This window comes from Gadus morhua, chromosome 20, assembly GCF_902167405.1.
Source record: "Gadus morhua chromosome 20, gadMor3.0, whole genome shotgun sequence".
Taxonomy (NCBI): Eukaryota; Metazoa; Chordata; class Actinopteri; order Gadiformes; family Gadidae; genus Gadus; species Gadus morhua.
The window spans coordinates 9,798,101-9,814,158 of record NC_044067.1 but is presented as its reverse complement, the minus strand read 5'-3'; the positions used below and the strand labels follow the sequence as shown (position 1 = coordinate 9,814,158).

Below are 16,058 nucleotides of genomic sequence, written 5' to 3'. Positions count from 1 at the left end.
TCTGTGTGTGCATTTCTGTGTTGCGTGTGTCTGCGTGTTATCCATTAGGGACTGCCCTACCATGGTACATGTTTGCAACAAAACATATGAACGGGTAAGTGGTTGGCCTGGTTGGGAGAACTGGTTCAGTCTGCGACCACCTGACTAATATACCCAGCATTGTGTTCCTACTATTGTTTGACCTTTACATCATGCAACACGATGTAGTGTGTGTCTAAGTGTGTGCGCTGTGTGTGTTGATTGCTGAGGAGTTTTCTTGTGTTCCTTCCGTAGGGTGTAATTAACCAGAAGGCTCTTCAGCAGCACAGAGGAGGGGGCGCTTGATGTGAGGAACGGTAGGAAGTGTGTAGGATGGTGTAGGGAGCTGGAGAGCATGGGGGGGGGGGGGGGGGGATTGATGACGGGGTCTAACCCAGTAAAGTGGAGACAAGGGGGGGTGGGGGACGGGGGGGGTGTGTTGCTGTAGCCCCAGGGGGGTGAGCTGCTACTGCTCATGTCCCCTTCAGGGAAAGATACTGCCTGTGTGCAGTGGCGAGGGTGTGTGTGTGTGTGTGTGTGTGTGTGTGTGTGTGTGTGTGTGTGTGTGTGTGTGTGTGTGGGTGGGTGTAAGCGTGTGTGTATGTGTGTGCACTCATGCAGTCGTGGCAGCAGGGTACAAAAGAAGGAAAAGAAAAAAAAAACTGAAGAGGCCTTGGTGGATCATTCAGGATGCTAAGGCTGTCATATTCTGGAGTTGCACCATTCATCATAGCCATCCCAGTCGGCCACGCGCCCAGAGGGATCTGGTAATTAAAGCCAAAATGCCAGATTATGCTTGGCTAAGCACAATTACAGGCCTGCACCCTGCTAAATTTAGAGGCCATTCTCCCTGCTTAGGGGGGCCCTATACCGCAGTACCTGATGTGTATCCACAGCGTTCCCGCATCGTCGTTTAGAAACCCGGGCCACTGCTGAACTTGAGGCTTCTCAGGTAGGACACGCCAGAGGAAAATCCTTCCAAAGTAGAGCGTTCAGCGGGACACTTTAAACAGGGCACCGTAATGCGACAAAACACACGCAGGAAGAATAATGGAACGCCGTGGCCCCGTTTGACGTTGCGAGGAAACGCTATTTGTCAAATGCTAGCTCGGGAAAAGTCACCAACGGGCGTGTGTACCCCCTCGGGATCGCCGCAGATGCAGCGCGGTCAATGTTCATTTTGCCAAGTAAAGTCGGCTGAAGTTGATTAATCAGAGAGAAGGGTACAGTCTAACCCGGTTAGCTCGGCAGCAGGTTGCTTAGCGAATCACTCCCGTAATTAATCAACGTGGCCTTGGGTGTCACTGCTCTAAAGAAACATCCTTTTTCTTTGAACAGAAGTAGTCTTCACGTTTACTTCAACACTAACCAAGGCTATATAAAGACCTAATTGTTAACGCAAGATGAACAAATTCTGGTTCATCTGTTGTGGAAAGGGGATAGATATTTTAATGAGGATACTTGTGAAAGGCCAATTTTAAACTGCATTAGCAGTACATGTAACTTTTCATTCCCGGAGTTAGGATTAGCCTGAGCATGCCTCTATGAACATGATATTAGATGATAAGAGCCTGATTTACTGATATTACAAGTGTTGGTGTACCATGACTCCTTGCGAGGTATAATGCTGCCAAACTTACGCAGCTTAAATTGCTGCAACCACGAAGACAGAAACGACTTTAGTCTCGGTGAGCATGAATCAATTTTAGGCAGCTTATACATTAAAACACTATGTCTAAGAGAGCCGACTGCACGACAGTGTTGAAAACGTGTTTTGGAACTTCCTTTTTTCATTGTGTTTTTAGAAATGTCTCAATTGTGCAACACAAGGCGGAAGCTCGTTCCTGGAAGCTCGTTCCTGTGAAGCGCGGGTGATTTGTAGATCGGTTGTCTCGTCACAGTTGACCAGTTAGACACCGAGAAGTCCTGAGATGCCTTCTGTTAGGTAGACAGGATGGGTTTTGGAATGTTGAAACTAGAGAGACTACCGTAATTAATACCAATTCATTCCTTCAAAATGTCCAAGTCTGAATTGATTTTTTTACATATGGATCGATCGTGATCCCGACAAGCGATGCATTCGAATCGTAAAACACTCAAATCGGCCCCCGATGCGCATCGGTGAATCTTAACATCCCTAATGTTAATGAGGATGCATTAGTAGATAAAAACCAATAAGGCGATTTATTTCTAGGACTCATCCCAATCAATTTGAACATATTTGACACCTGTATCCACAATTACTCAATCATTCAGCGCACGCCCGTTATCAAATGTCAATATCATGTTTATTGGTAACATTTCTTTTCTTAAATGCCCAAAAAATAACATACGGCCTATATGAACCCCTAATGTCTGACACAAAGAGTTAGCATTATAAAGATCAACACTGGGAGCAGAAAGACAAATGGAAAAAGTTGGCTGCTGGAATGCACAAATGAACACCTGCTTTCATCGATATGAAAGCTGCAGGAATGAGTACAGATAATTGCCTTCGTTATTAAACTGGAGGGAGGGGGACGGGGGGAGTGTAGCCTAACGTTTTCAAAGGGTCCTTAAAGTTTAAAGTAACAGCCAATTTTTCCTCCTTAAAGAAATCTTTATATTTATTGAATGCTGAGGTGGTGGTCAAACGTAAACAGGGGCTCAAAGGAAAATGTATCTGCTTGAGGAAAAAGGAAGGAACGATCCAAAACTTTCCTTGTGAGTTCGGCTGCAACCTTTTCCCCAGACCTCGCCCCCGCTGCCCCCCCCCCCGCAGAGTGGTCGACACCAAAGACGTCCAGACTTACCCGCCACCGGTCCATTGATGATGTCATTAGCAGGACGGTGCGCCCTGTGTCCGTGTGAAGGGTGGTGGGCTGAATCTAATCTATGGCCTGCCGCTGTGACACATTGACTGAGGGCCACAGCACAACATTAATGGGCTTCATGTCAGCCGCCCTCGTGTGCAGTCTCTCTTAGTGTCGGGAGGTGTTTGTGTGCTTGTGCGTGTGTGTGCGTGTGTGTCTGCATTCATTCACCAATCACAGCCTGACACATGAGCTTATAGCTGCTCAGGAAGAAGCAGGTGGCTGCAATGGCAATAACGACCTGTGTGTTGTGGAGTGTGTGGTGTGTGGCGTGCATGTGTGTGTGTGTGTGTGTCTTGATGCGCCCTCATCTGCCATGACATGTGACTCGCAGCAACAATAACCTTGTATCTAACTGAACAAGGTCCTACCACTGTACTGGGAGAACGTTGGGCCTGGTTCAATGATAAAGGAATTAAGCCACATCTCCCCCAAACAAAATGTTAACAATATGTTTCACAGCGTTGTTTGATATCTAAACTTTATATATATTTTTATTACCTTACTTATGGTGTACACAAAAAAAAACAGGTCTGCAGTATGCTAAATCCAGTGCACAAAGAAGCAGTGTTCCCCATTTCTAGCACGTTCCGTCTATTTCCTGTGTTTGAGCCGAGGGGTCGCAAGAAGGTGCAACAGAGAGGCCCACCACGCGCCATCACCTGTTTGAAAGTCCAATATTTCAGCATAATTCATACGCATCTGGATTTAATTCCTGGTTGCACGTCTGGGGTGGCACTTTAGTCAAAGTGTGTGTGTGTGTGCGTGTGTGCGTGTCTCTCACCTTGAAGGACTCCATGTCGGAGAGCAGGCAGGCGCTCTGCATGCGGGCCCGGAGGTGGGCGCCCTCGGCCGTGGTGCCCAGCTTGGCCAGCACCTCCGACTGCTCCTCCAGGAGGTCCTCCGTCATGGGGGCCGGCTCCTGTGGGCACACGCACACACGCACACACATTAGCACGGGCACGCACACACACACACACACCAGCACGGGAACGCACGCACACACACCAGCACGGGCACGCACACACACCAGCACGGGCACGCACGCACACACACCAGCACGCACACACGCGCGCATACACACACCAGCACGCACACACACACACCAGCACGGGAACGCACGCACACACACCAGCACGGGCACGCACACACACCAGCACGGGCACGCACACACACACACCAGCACGCACACACGCGCGCATACACACACCAGCACGCACAAACACACTAGCACGCACAGACACACACATGCGCACATACACACACACACACACCAGCACGCGCACACACACATGCACGCACGCGCATGCACATGGGCAGACACACACACACACACACACACAAGCATGCAGACACCCACACAAGCACGAACATTCACACGTGCAGACACATGCACACACGCACACACACACCCACACAAGCAGACACACATGCAGACCCCCACACAAGCACGCACATGCTCACGTGCAGACACCCGTACACACACACACACACACACACACACACACACACACACAGTTGGTTACCATTATCCCCTCCGGTCGTTGTTTGTTATAAAGTGATGTCACGAGCGCGGCGGGTAAAATCATTAATGTCTGAATGATCTTTGTTCGTGATTATGTTTCCAAGTGTGTGCGCCTCCTGTACTCGATCTCAAAATGAGGTCACTGTTGTAGCTTGTAGCTTATTGAGCTTACCATCAGCATCATTGGAAAAAATCCATTTCTTTATCAAACCGATTGTACATGCTACAATTACCATTTGTGAACAGCATCAAGGGCTGCTACCAGGCTGTTAATAAAAACGTCCCCTCCTTGTTTGTATCGAAGGTTCAAAAAAGGAAAAAAATTAAATTAAAATCAGATTTTGATAGCGGGCCAAAGAAAAAGGATGGAGACTGTGAGCTGACCCCTGTCACTTACTGGCCAGACATCATCCTACGATGGCGAGAAATCGCTGACAGCTCCATCGCTAGCGCCCGGAGCCGATCTCAACTAAGGGGAGCAGCTGTTCCGTCAGGAAAAACAATCACAGCCTGCTAATCAATCTGTGTGGCCCTCGCTGACAATTGAAGTCCGGGTCCAACTAACTAGTACGCACTAACAAGACAGGAGTACGCACGCCTCTGATGGCATGTTATGTAGGGTTCAAACTCGGGGACCTCCGCAGTAGTAGAACACGCTGGGCCACACAGGGGGTTTAGCCTAGGTCTAGTATTCCAGATTTAGAGCTAATACGCGGGCATTACAAGGCCTAGCGGCCCGTCTTCATACCAAGGCAATGCCAATACACTTTTGTGACGACAAGTACGGTTGTGTGTTCCTGGTGTTACTGGGTCAAAACAGAAGAGAGAGCATTGTAGTCTGAAAATATCGGCCATCAGCTTGTTCTCTGGAAGTGAGATTGCAAATTGAAATGAAGGAGGAATAACAAGACGAAAAAAGTGAATCCAAAGCGAGCGACAATCAAAGACTTCTTGGTTGTGAACAAACCACTGGAAGGAAAGAGATGAATTGAAGGAAGAACTGTTTTTATCTTTATTGCATTTTTTTTTTTTGCGCCCCCTCCTCCTGGCCTCTGCTCCTTAATAGCTGTGAGCTACAACTGGGCTGGCGCTATTACCTCCCATACGTCCCCTGCCCTGACTTAAATGCTTTCTTTAGCCTCTTGTGCGGTGGCGGCCACTAATGGCCCTCCTGTGACGGCACCAAAAGTGCTTTACTTAAATCGGTGGCTTGGTAGCCGGAACGCTTGACACCCGGTCTTTCGAAGCGCGGCTGAGGCGCTCACCTTGTCTGAGCTCTAAATCAGCACTATAGCTGCCGTCGCCACCGTGAGTTAGAGGGAGAGGGAGACAGAGAGAGACCGAGAGAGAGAGACCGAGAGAGAGACAAGAGACCGATACCGAGCGAGAGAGAGAGACCGAGAGACTGAGGCCGAGCGAGAGAGGGAGACCGAGAGAGAGAGACAAGAGAGAGACCGAGAGAGAGACAGAGACCGAGAGAGAGAGAAACCGAGAGAGAGAGAGGCGAGAGAGAGACCGAGAGAGAGACAGAGACCGAGAGAGAGAGAGACCGAGACAGAGACCGAGACAGAGACCAATACCGAGCGAGAGAGAGACCGAGAGAGACGAGAGATGAGAGATGAGAGACGAGAGACGAGAGACGAGAGACGAGAGGAGAGAGGAGAGAGAGAGAGAGAGAGAGAGAGAGAGAGAGAGAGAGAGAGAGAGAGAGAGAGAGAGAGACAGAGACCGAGACCGAGCGAGAGGGTAGGGTTGCCATGTATTTGTGATGTCGTGCATGTCATTGCGTGACGGCTTGTCTTTTCCCGTCCAGGCGGATCGATAACCAGTGAGGTGTATGTGGGGAACAGCGCACGACTCGACGTGTCATAATTGTATTTTTGTTATAAAAGGGTCGATTATCGCACGTAATGAAAAAATGTTAATGAAATAATCATCGCTGGCAGCGGCGCCATTAGGCCGGCCCTGAGTGGGCGCGCCGGGGGTTTAAATGGGCGCAGAGGAGCGTGGGTGAATGCCCGCCCGTTTCCGCGGCGCAGACTAATTAAAGCCGGGCAAGGTGAGTCGCGAGCCGAGCCGTCCGCCTCATTACAAATGAAGTGGTCACGAAGGCCCCCCCCCCCCCCCCACCCCGTCATACCACATCCCGTACCCTGACTGACACACACACACACACACACACGTGCTTTCCCTTGCCGCACCCCGGTACTGTACTGTACCGTGCCGTCACGGGAGAGGCGAGAACTATGTATGGAAAAAGAGCAGATCGGAAGAGCATAGCACCGAAATCCTTTAAATCAACAGCGGTTCAAACTATTGTATTGTAATTAGACAAAAGAGACCGGGCTGTTTCTCCGCTCCTTTCCGATATCTGATCACGGAACCCTAATCCGATGTTCCAACTTCCTATTGGCCCGTCGTTGTGTACAAATCCTAGACATGACTTTCATCGTCACCTTCAAATCGAAACGCCGCAGCAACCCATATAATATTGGACGTCTGTCACACACAGACGGAGAGACGGGGACAGCGACGGGGACAGGGAGAACCGATAAAGGATTGATGAAGAGGGAGAGGCCGTGTCTCGTAGATATACGGCACCAGGACAGAGAATCAAATAAAAAAGAGGGAGAAGCAATAATCAAACATGGAGAGAAGATAAAAAAGACCAAAGAAGTGTGTGGAAGGTGTGTGTTAGGTACAGTGGGAGAAGAGAACAGAGGAAGAAGGGGGAGCCTTTTATTTTAAGCAAGCCAAAAGGAAATCGAAAAAAGGATCTTCTGGGTCCAGGATCCAAACCTGCACGAGATGTTCAAATTGTTGGAGGCGCTCAATTTCGAGACGAATGTGCACATGTGCAGTTATTGTTTTTCGCCTTTCCCTCCCAATTGCAGGCAAAACAAACAGACACACAGGAATACACACACACACCGACACACACACACACACACCGACACACACACACACACACACACACACACACACACACACACACACGGCCCCAAGAGAAACCGTCTGGCCAGCAGCAGTATTGCTGATGCTTGTATCTTTTTCTCCCTTGCACACTTAATAATTCCTATTCTACTTCTCCCCGTCTTTCTTATTCTCCCCCTCGCTTTGTCTCTCACTCTCTGTGTCTCTCACTCTCTCTATCTCCCTCTTTTCTCTCATTCCCCATGTGTATGTCTCACTCTGAATCTCCCTCTTCCTCTCTCGGTCTCTGTGCACGTCCCCGTCTCTCTCCCAGTCACCCAACACTATTTCCGTTGTGATCCTCCTGCACCGCGGCGTTCCCCCTGCACCACACCAACACACATGTTACCTATGTGATCTTGCACGTGTGAAGAGGGCATTGGAGATTGCGCCGGTGGGGTACGGAGGCAGAGATGTACCTAAGGCTACTAACTAATTTCTCGAGAGAAGCACATGCAAAGTTTGGATTTCAAACTATTCGATATCATAAATATTGGGCTAAGCCCAAACTTTGGTAGCCATCAGAGAGAGAGAGAGAGAGAGAGCGAGAGCGAGAGCGAGAGCGAATGCAGGGGTCTACCTTCCACCTCATCCTCACTCGTCTCCCACTGTTAATTATTGAGCAGGGTCAGCTCTTTCCTTGTCTTTTCCTTGTTGTTTCTGCATTCATTAGCCCCGACCATTCCGCCTCCCTGTATAATAGATGAAGGGGGGGAGCGGGGCGGCGGCGGTGGCAGAACCTCCCCTGGCTAGCTCCCAGCTAAATCCCCACCCCCCACCCCCCCCCACCCGAATCCTCCTCGCCAACGGGAAGGTCCGGCGCCAACTCCCACCGCCTCCAAACTGGGGCGACGGCGCCTCACTCACCAAGCGCTCCCTTTAAGATGGATGGAAAATAGCCGGAGAGACGACCATGGCCGAATATATATATTCGGCTATATATATATATATATACATATATATATATATATATATATATATATATATATATATATATATATATATATATATATATATATATATATATATATATATAATATATACACATGGACAAGTCGATCCGTCTTGGGGAGCAGCGAGGGTCTCTCTCCTCCTCAAGCCAATTAGGTGAATTATGCTGCAGTGATTTATCGTTAGTGCGCCGTGTGATTCAGATTAACCCCAGAGCAGGAGAGATGGGGGGGGGGGGGGGGGGCATGAACAGAAGAAACAGTCACTGCGCAGGGAGGTGAGGGTGCACCTTCCGCATGCTTTGATGACTTTAACCCGCAAACCGCTTTGTCTTAGCTTTTATTGGGGGTTTTGAAGCCGACCACAACGGAAACGAAATGGGCGAAGAAGGTTTGAAATGTTCTTTCTTTAGATTGGAATAAGCCACCCCATTTTTTTTTTACATGAAGACAACCAGATCTAGAAGAACAGGATTATTGAACCCCAGCTGGTACTGTGTGTCAGAGAGAGAGGCAAAGAGAGAGAGAGAGAGGCAGAGAGAGGCAGAGAGAGAGAGAGAGAGAGAGAGAGAGAGAGAGAGAGAGAGAGAGGCAGAGAGAGAGAGAGAGAGGCAGAGAGAGAGAGAGAGAGAGAGAGAGGCAGAGAGAGAGAGAGAGAGAGGCAGAGAGAGAGAGAGAGAGAGAGAGAGAGAGAGAGAGAGAGAGAGAGAGAGAGAGAGAGAGCAGGGGTGGCATGTACTTGTGACGTCGTCGAGTGTGTGTGCATGTGTGAGTGAGGGTGTGAGTGTCTGCGTACGTATGCACGCGCGTGCCTCTGACCTGCGTGACGGGGATGTACATGGGCTCTGTGGACGGGTTCAGCAGGGTCATGGTGCCGTGGGGGTGGAGCCTGCCGTCGGGGGGCTTGGCCCTACCGGCTCCGCCCTTCTCCGCCTCGCCCTCCTTCGCCGCCGCCGCCTCCTCCTGGTCGCTCAGGCACTCGAAGAACTCGTCCTCGCTGTCGCTCCACGAGTCCCACGACTTCCCCGGGGAGGCCTCCCGCGCGGCGCCGGAGCCGGCCGCCGTGGCGGCCGTGGCGCCGGCCGCGCCCTCGCGGCGGCTACGGCGCCCGTTTTCGCCGCCGCCCGGCAGCGGTCGGTCCCGCTCCTTTCCCCCGTCGCTGGCCTTCCGGGACTCGTCCCTCGCCCGCTTCCTCTCGATGCAGCAGTTGAGCATCTTGGTGGAGAACCAGACGCCCGCACACAAGCGCACACACCCGCAAACAAACACACACAAATACCCAAACACACACAGGCAGAGACAGAGGGTGCTGTTAGTAACACACTGCTATGGTAGGTCTGTGTGTCTGTGTGTGTGTGTGTGTGTGTGTGTGTGTGTGTGTGTGTGTGTGTGTGTGTGTGTGTGTGTGTGTGTGTGTGTGTGTGTGTGTGTGTGTGTGTGTGTGTGTATGTGTGTGTCTGTGAGTCTGTGTGTCTGTGTGTCTGTGTCTGTGTCTGTGTCTGCGTGTGTGTATCGAGCTCAGAAGTGTCGGTACGTACATGGAATACCAATATACAATAACAAAGGGACTCTTTATCATTCTTTGCCGTTTTGAAATGTCTCGCCTTTCGGCCCATTCTTCATCTTTAGAGCGAACGACTCCACTCTCAACAACCTCATCTCTCAAAGAAGCGCCAGGCCTGCCACTTAATAACCACAAAGAACGGCTGGGCCGTAACAGATGGTGGCCGAAAGGGTTAAAAACAACAAAATAATAGAAACCGAAAGAAAGGGAGGGGTGGGGGTAACTCAGGTAAAGCAAGAACAATGAAGAAGGAAGAAACGGAGCGAAAAAGGAGAGAATACGCGAAGCATATCTCACTGGGGGACGTCTCTGTTCCAGAGGATTCTAACCTCTCCTCCCGTCTTCTATCAGAGCTCCAGATGTCTCTCAGAGGCCCATTGCCTCGCTCTATTTTTACACAGCTGAACATGCCCAGGGCCAGAGAACAAAACACCACTGCAGGTAAATGACCTAGACTGTATGTAGGGGGGGGGGGGGGGGGGGGGGGGGGGGGGGGGGGGGTTGGCCGCATCAGAGCGAAGGAGAGCACAAAGTCGGCTTCTAATTGATCGTGATCAACCAGCAGCTAATTGTTACAGATGAGGCTCTTGTTTCAGCTCATAATTCAAGTCTTAATGCAATCAAACTCAACATTCTTCCCCCCGTTGTAGTGCTGCTGTTTTTTGGGAGGGGGGGGGGGGGTTTGTGTAATTTTTCCAGCACATTAACCTTCGTACTGTTCCATGGCATCAGCGTTGAGCGGTTGGCCGATCAAATTAGCCGTTCATTTGGCTTAGCGGCATGATTGAAACGCAAATAAAGCCGGTTGAACAGAGAAATTGCCCAATTAAAAAACGTCAAAGTTCTTTAAATAATAACAATTGTGTATTTCGTAAATTGGCCATGACAGAGATAACTAATTTAACTCAATATAAGGGCAGTTAACACTTTTTAAATTAATCTCATGTTTGCAAGAGGATCGTTCAAATTATACGCTTTTACATTAACGCAAAATATCTTGACATTGGTTAATTATCTTTGATTTCATTAACTCCATATTAGCTACAGCACCCTATTTCCTTCCTATTAAAGTAGAGCAAAGCCGTTGTGAAGTTAAGTATAGCCGAGTTATCTCCGATTTTAATGCGCAAGATGACGCACACCATCAAGGTGATACCTGAAACATTTCAGTACGAATTACATCTTGGGCTGATTTTTTTTCTTCTCCCTTCCTGTTGACAGCGTTATTGTGCGTGGGAGGTCATCGATTCCCTTTCCTGGCGAGTGAATCCGTTGTGATGCGATGCACACCATTTGATAGCCGTCCCCTCCCAGCGCTTGCTCATCAGCTTCAATTCAAATCAAACACTCACAGGCCCTCCTGGGACACTGGTAATTTTCTCCTAATATGTTTTGTATAGAGACGGGCGGCTCTCGGCTTGCAAAAAACACATATTTTAAATTGCTGTGTGCTTTGTTGGCTTTCTTTTTCTGCCTTTGTTTTTTTTAAGAATCTCTGCAACATTTTAAACCCCTGTTTCATCCTTTATCACCATTTCAATCCTTATCCTGAATTACACTTTAAAAAAAGTAAATCAGGTAGACAAGTTGGCTTTGGTACAGGATTAAATTGGGAACCACCCCAATCGTGCGTTCAAAGTCTCACGGGACAAGAGACGCAAATTCTTAACCGTGGTGCTAGTGATGCTTCAACCGTGGACACATGCGTGGGCCAAGACTGCAATATCCCCAGAGCTGAAACCCATCTCCGGCTATTTCTGCACCGTCCAATGACACACAGATGCAGAAAGCATCACACTGGATTTATTTTTGATATCACTGGCTTTCAATAAAAATAGCTTGGTTAAAAACGACAGATCTCTTTCAGAATAGTCTCATTTGGAAGACTGGACATTGGACAGTATTTCGCACAATTAGATGGCTGATATTGATATTTAACCAATTTTTTACTAAAATCAATGGGACATCGTTTTTAACACTTGGGGAACTGTTAGACGTTGTCCAATGTGTTCTTAAAACAAGACTAATCTGAAATAAAGCAGCTCTCTTTTCTACAAGCTATTGAATTTGTGTGTGTGCATTGTGTGTGTGTACATACAGTATGTACGGGGTTTTTGTGTGTGTTCGCGTGTGTGCGTGTGTTCGCGCGCGTGTGTGTGTGTGTGAATAGGTGTGTATGTCAGTGGTTACCTGGAGCTTCTGATGCAGCAGACAACAGCGGAGATCAGGGGCTCCGCTGGCCAGCCTAGGAGTTGGAGAGGAGGTGAGAGGGAGTCAGAAGAGAACATTCAGACCTGCAATACCATTCTCTAATTCGGGCTCTAAGGAGGTCGCATCCTAAGGGACACACAGTGAAGAGATAAGGTTCATTTAAGAGCACAGGTAGGGGTTAGGGCTAGGGTTGAACCAGGAAACTATATACTTTGGCTTTGAGCAAAAAGCAACCATAGCCATCTGTTTGAAATTGTTATTGTTGTTGGGAGGATAACCCCTTGAGATGAAACTTCTCGTTTTCGATGGGGTCCATCTACATCTATCCATGTCAGATGGCATGCAATTCAAAAATATATATTTGCGGTCAAATGTACAAGTTGTATTATTGACACAAAATATTCATCATGACTTTAGAACAGTGCCGCGGTATCCAACTCAGTGATTCATCAAATGACAGCCCTGTGAATCGGCTTGTGTCAGGTGTACCACCAATGCTCTGAAGGCAGGAACTGCACAGAAACGCACTAGTACATTCACTAGAATAAAAAGGCTGAAACGACAAACGGGAAACGTTGGTGGATTTACAATGCGCACACTTGGAAATCCAATAGCATTCAATGCGGAATTATATTATGCCTTTCCTTTCAAAGTTTGTACCTGTATTGTGCTCGCCTAATATCTATTATTATGCCCCTGTGCTTCCCCTCTGACTTCCTATGTAGACCGCGTGAGTTCATCTGAACGTCTTTGACGATGCCAACTGAATGAAAGCAGCCCTCGTTAGTAAAAATGTCATACAAGGTTGTCGCCATGGCAGCCGCCATACTGTGTATCCCGATCGGCTCTTTTTATGGGTCTCATAATTGAGACCTGCCCTCCTTGTTTAGAATGAAGAGCTGGGTTCCATTGAGGTGACTTTCTGTTTTCCAGTACTGAACATGATGATGATGATGATGATGATGATGATGATGATGATGACAAATAGCTGCATGCAAATAAGGGCGCTGGCACCATTAAAGATGTATGCTTTTACTATTTTGCGGTTGAATGTAATATGCAACGCTACGTACGGCTAGGTGAGCGATTGCGCGGCTTTCCACTTCAGGGTGGAAAAGGTTTAGAAAATGAAGGTCAGCCCTACCCTTAGCTGAGACCCCATGTTCTAGAAGAATTCCCGGGGGGAGACGGTACAGAGCCCTGACCCCAAACCAAAAACCTTAAGGGGCGCAGTTACAGCTTGATGCTTGTTTGGTTACAGAGGTATTCTTACGAAGAACATGGATTTGCGCAAGTTTATGAAGAGTTCAGAAGAGGGTTTGAATAAGTGTATTTCTTTAGTGGTCAGACAACAAGTTGTTGATATGAAATCTTAACAGACACATTACTAGTTACCAACTGCTGGCTGAGTTTGGGCGCGCCAATTACGTACTTCCAATCATGTCGCCTCCAGTGACATGATTGGGTAATCAAATATGAAGGGACCAGAGAAGTGAAACGCTTGATGGTCTGCCATCAGCCTATAGATATTAATCTAGAGTCTGATTTGAGAGAATAGACCTACCCGTAGACTAGGTGGTTGTTCTCCCAGCGGAAGCGCATCTCTAGGACAAACTCCTGCCACAGATGGGCCAGGGCGCGCACGCCACCGTGGTAGAAGTTTACCAGGCACACGCACAGGGCCAGCCGATAGGTCAGACTGTCGCTGGGTGCCGACTTCAGCTGGTTGAACAGGTTCTGGAAGGAGAGGGAGTCAATGAGACGGGTGGTTGGCATGAGGGACTTTGCGGGGAAAAGTTTGGACTTCAACTTTTATAAACGTGGAATATATAGTGGCAGAAAGGGAATACCAATTATTCACTGGCTGCATGAAATGCCACTTGAAGAACTAATTATCGCAGCCTTTTGTACACAGACGGCATTTTCACAGATACAAAAAACACAAAGCCGCTTCTTTTTATCTGTCTTTAATGTGTAAATGAGCCCAGAGATTATTATTTTTTCCTGCTCAAATTGTGAATTGTGCTTACTTGTAAATTGTGCACAATCCGATAGTTTGGCGAGGTGTTTGTTAGCGCTTCATCCGATAAAGGCTTTGAAGTGGCTGCGGAATTTCTCCTTTCCCTTATCTAAAGCAGAAACCTCTTTTTATCCTTGAATTGGCGTATTCAAGCCGCAGAACTACTGCCCTCCCCCCATAGCTCTCTTTTCTCTCCCTCCCTCTCTGTGAACACCCCCTTTTCTCTTTAACGTGCCATTAAAGAGCAGCAGGAATAATTTGTGTCGATGGGAGGCACGTTAGACCCACATAATCGGAGTCTTTATCGGGCTCGCTCCTGCCGCCGGTGCTAGGTGGCGGCGCGGCCCGGCCGTCGCTGGCGTCCGAAGCCCCCGTCGAAGACCTCTCCACCGCCGCGTCCGGGAATAAATACTAAGAGGGGGGAGGGGGAGGGAGGGAAACGAAGAAGGGACGAAACACAGACGCGTTTTAAAACAAGGATATCTACCTACAAACACACACACACACACACACACACACACACACACACACACACAAAGACAAATATTCTGCCTGGCAGCATTAGGCTAAACTCAAAAACTCTGCAACACGTGTTTCTTAAGAAAGAGGAGCTGTGTGGGGGGAGTCGGATGAGCCGAAAACATAAATAAATGACCCTAGCAGGGATGAAAGAGACGGGGGGGTTCTGACGGCGGAGGGAGCTGCGGTCCCCTTGGGAGGGCTTGTAGCTCCCTTTCTTTTAATAAGCTGTGATGTTTTATTCACAGCCCCGCTCACCGGCTGGGCCTCTAGGGCGGGTTAAAAGGCCAGCCAGAGTATCGGTGTGGTGGAGGGGGGCCTTTGGTCGGTGGACCCCCGCCCCCCCCAGCAGACCCCCAGGTGCTGTGTCAGCTCCTCTATGATGTGGCGTATAAAGGAGGGGGGGGGGGGGGGGGGGAACCGACCATTTGCCAAAATCACACATAGACAGGGTCCGAAATGAACAGCCGATGGTGGATAACTTTGCTAATTTGGATTCGTAAAAAATAAAAAAAGGTGCAGGGTAACTACGAAAAAATTGCTTGTCTAAGTGGATTTTCCGTCTCCGGAAGGTAAAAAGCCGAAAGGGAATTTTGGACCCTGCAAGACAATGTTCTGAGAATGGACGAGATGATTAGACGAGACTGGAGAGGGAGAGGGAGAGGGAGACAAGACTGGATGGAAGGGGGAGGAAGGTAGACTAGACTGGTAGGTGAGGGAGGAAGATGGACTAAGAGGCAGAGGGAGAAAGGGAGACTGGATGGGAGAGGCAGAGGGAGGATGGGAGACTAGAGTGGGTGGGAGAGGGAAGATGGGAGACTAGATTGGGTGGGAGAGGCAGAGGGAGGATGGGAGACTAGAGCAGAAGGGAGAAGGAGAGGGAGGATTGGAGACTAGAGTGGGTGGGAGAAGGAGCGGTAGGAAGATAAAATAGACTTGATGGGAGTGGGAGGAGGGGGGGGGGGGGGGGGGGGGCCCCGAGTGTCTCACCAGCAGGATGGAGTTGAGCACGTCGTTGCTGAGCGGCGACTCGTCGACGCGGCGGTGGCGGCGGATGTGCTTGCGGGCGCTGTGCACCATGCTGGAGACGGACAGCTTTGACATGGGCGCGGCCGCCGGCTCCGTCAGCTTGGAGAGAGCCGCGCTGAGGTCAGTGTTCTCTGCGAGCCGCGGGACGACAAGGGAACAAGCGGCGTGGTTAAGCTCACCATCCCTGCAGAGTAATTACTAATCAAGTTAGCCGACGCAGGCAATTACACTGGACTCAGTATTTTTAACAACGATGATCCATTATATTGTGAGCGGGCGTGTGCGTGTGAATGTTAAGCCACGGTGTGCTTAAGATACAGACCTATATTGCTGTATCAACATCCATGTATCGGGTAATGTCTAATAACACCAGATTGCTACAAAAAACGGTACTACT

General features: G+C 49.1%; 1 protein-coding gene across 2 annotated transcripts in view; it reads right to left on the bottom strand.

Moving 5' to 3' along the window:
• The window catches only part of rab3gap1 (RAB3 GTPase activating protein subunit 1), a 47,440-nt gene that overhangs the window by 17,756 nt on the left and 13,626 nt on the right, over positions 1-16,058 (bottom strand). For both annotated transcript variants that reach the window (XM_030342601.1, XM_030342602.1), the window contains exons 14-19: positions 15,623-15,792; positions 14,402-14,524; positions 13,658-13,830; positions 12,073-12,127; positions 9,138-9,533; positions 3,655-3,792 (exon numbers count right to left, since the gene is read on the bottom strand). In XM_030342601.1, the coding sequence (XP_030198461.1) occupies positions 3,655-3,792; positions 9,138-9,533; positions 12,073-12,127; positions 13,658-13,830; positions 14,402-14,524; positions 15,623-15,792 (1,055 nt within the window). The remainder of the gene's footprint in view (positions 1-3,654; positions 3,793-9,137; positions 9,534-12,072; positions 12,128-13,657; positions 13,831-14,401; positions 14,525-15,622; positions 15,793-16,058) is intronic.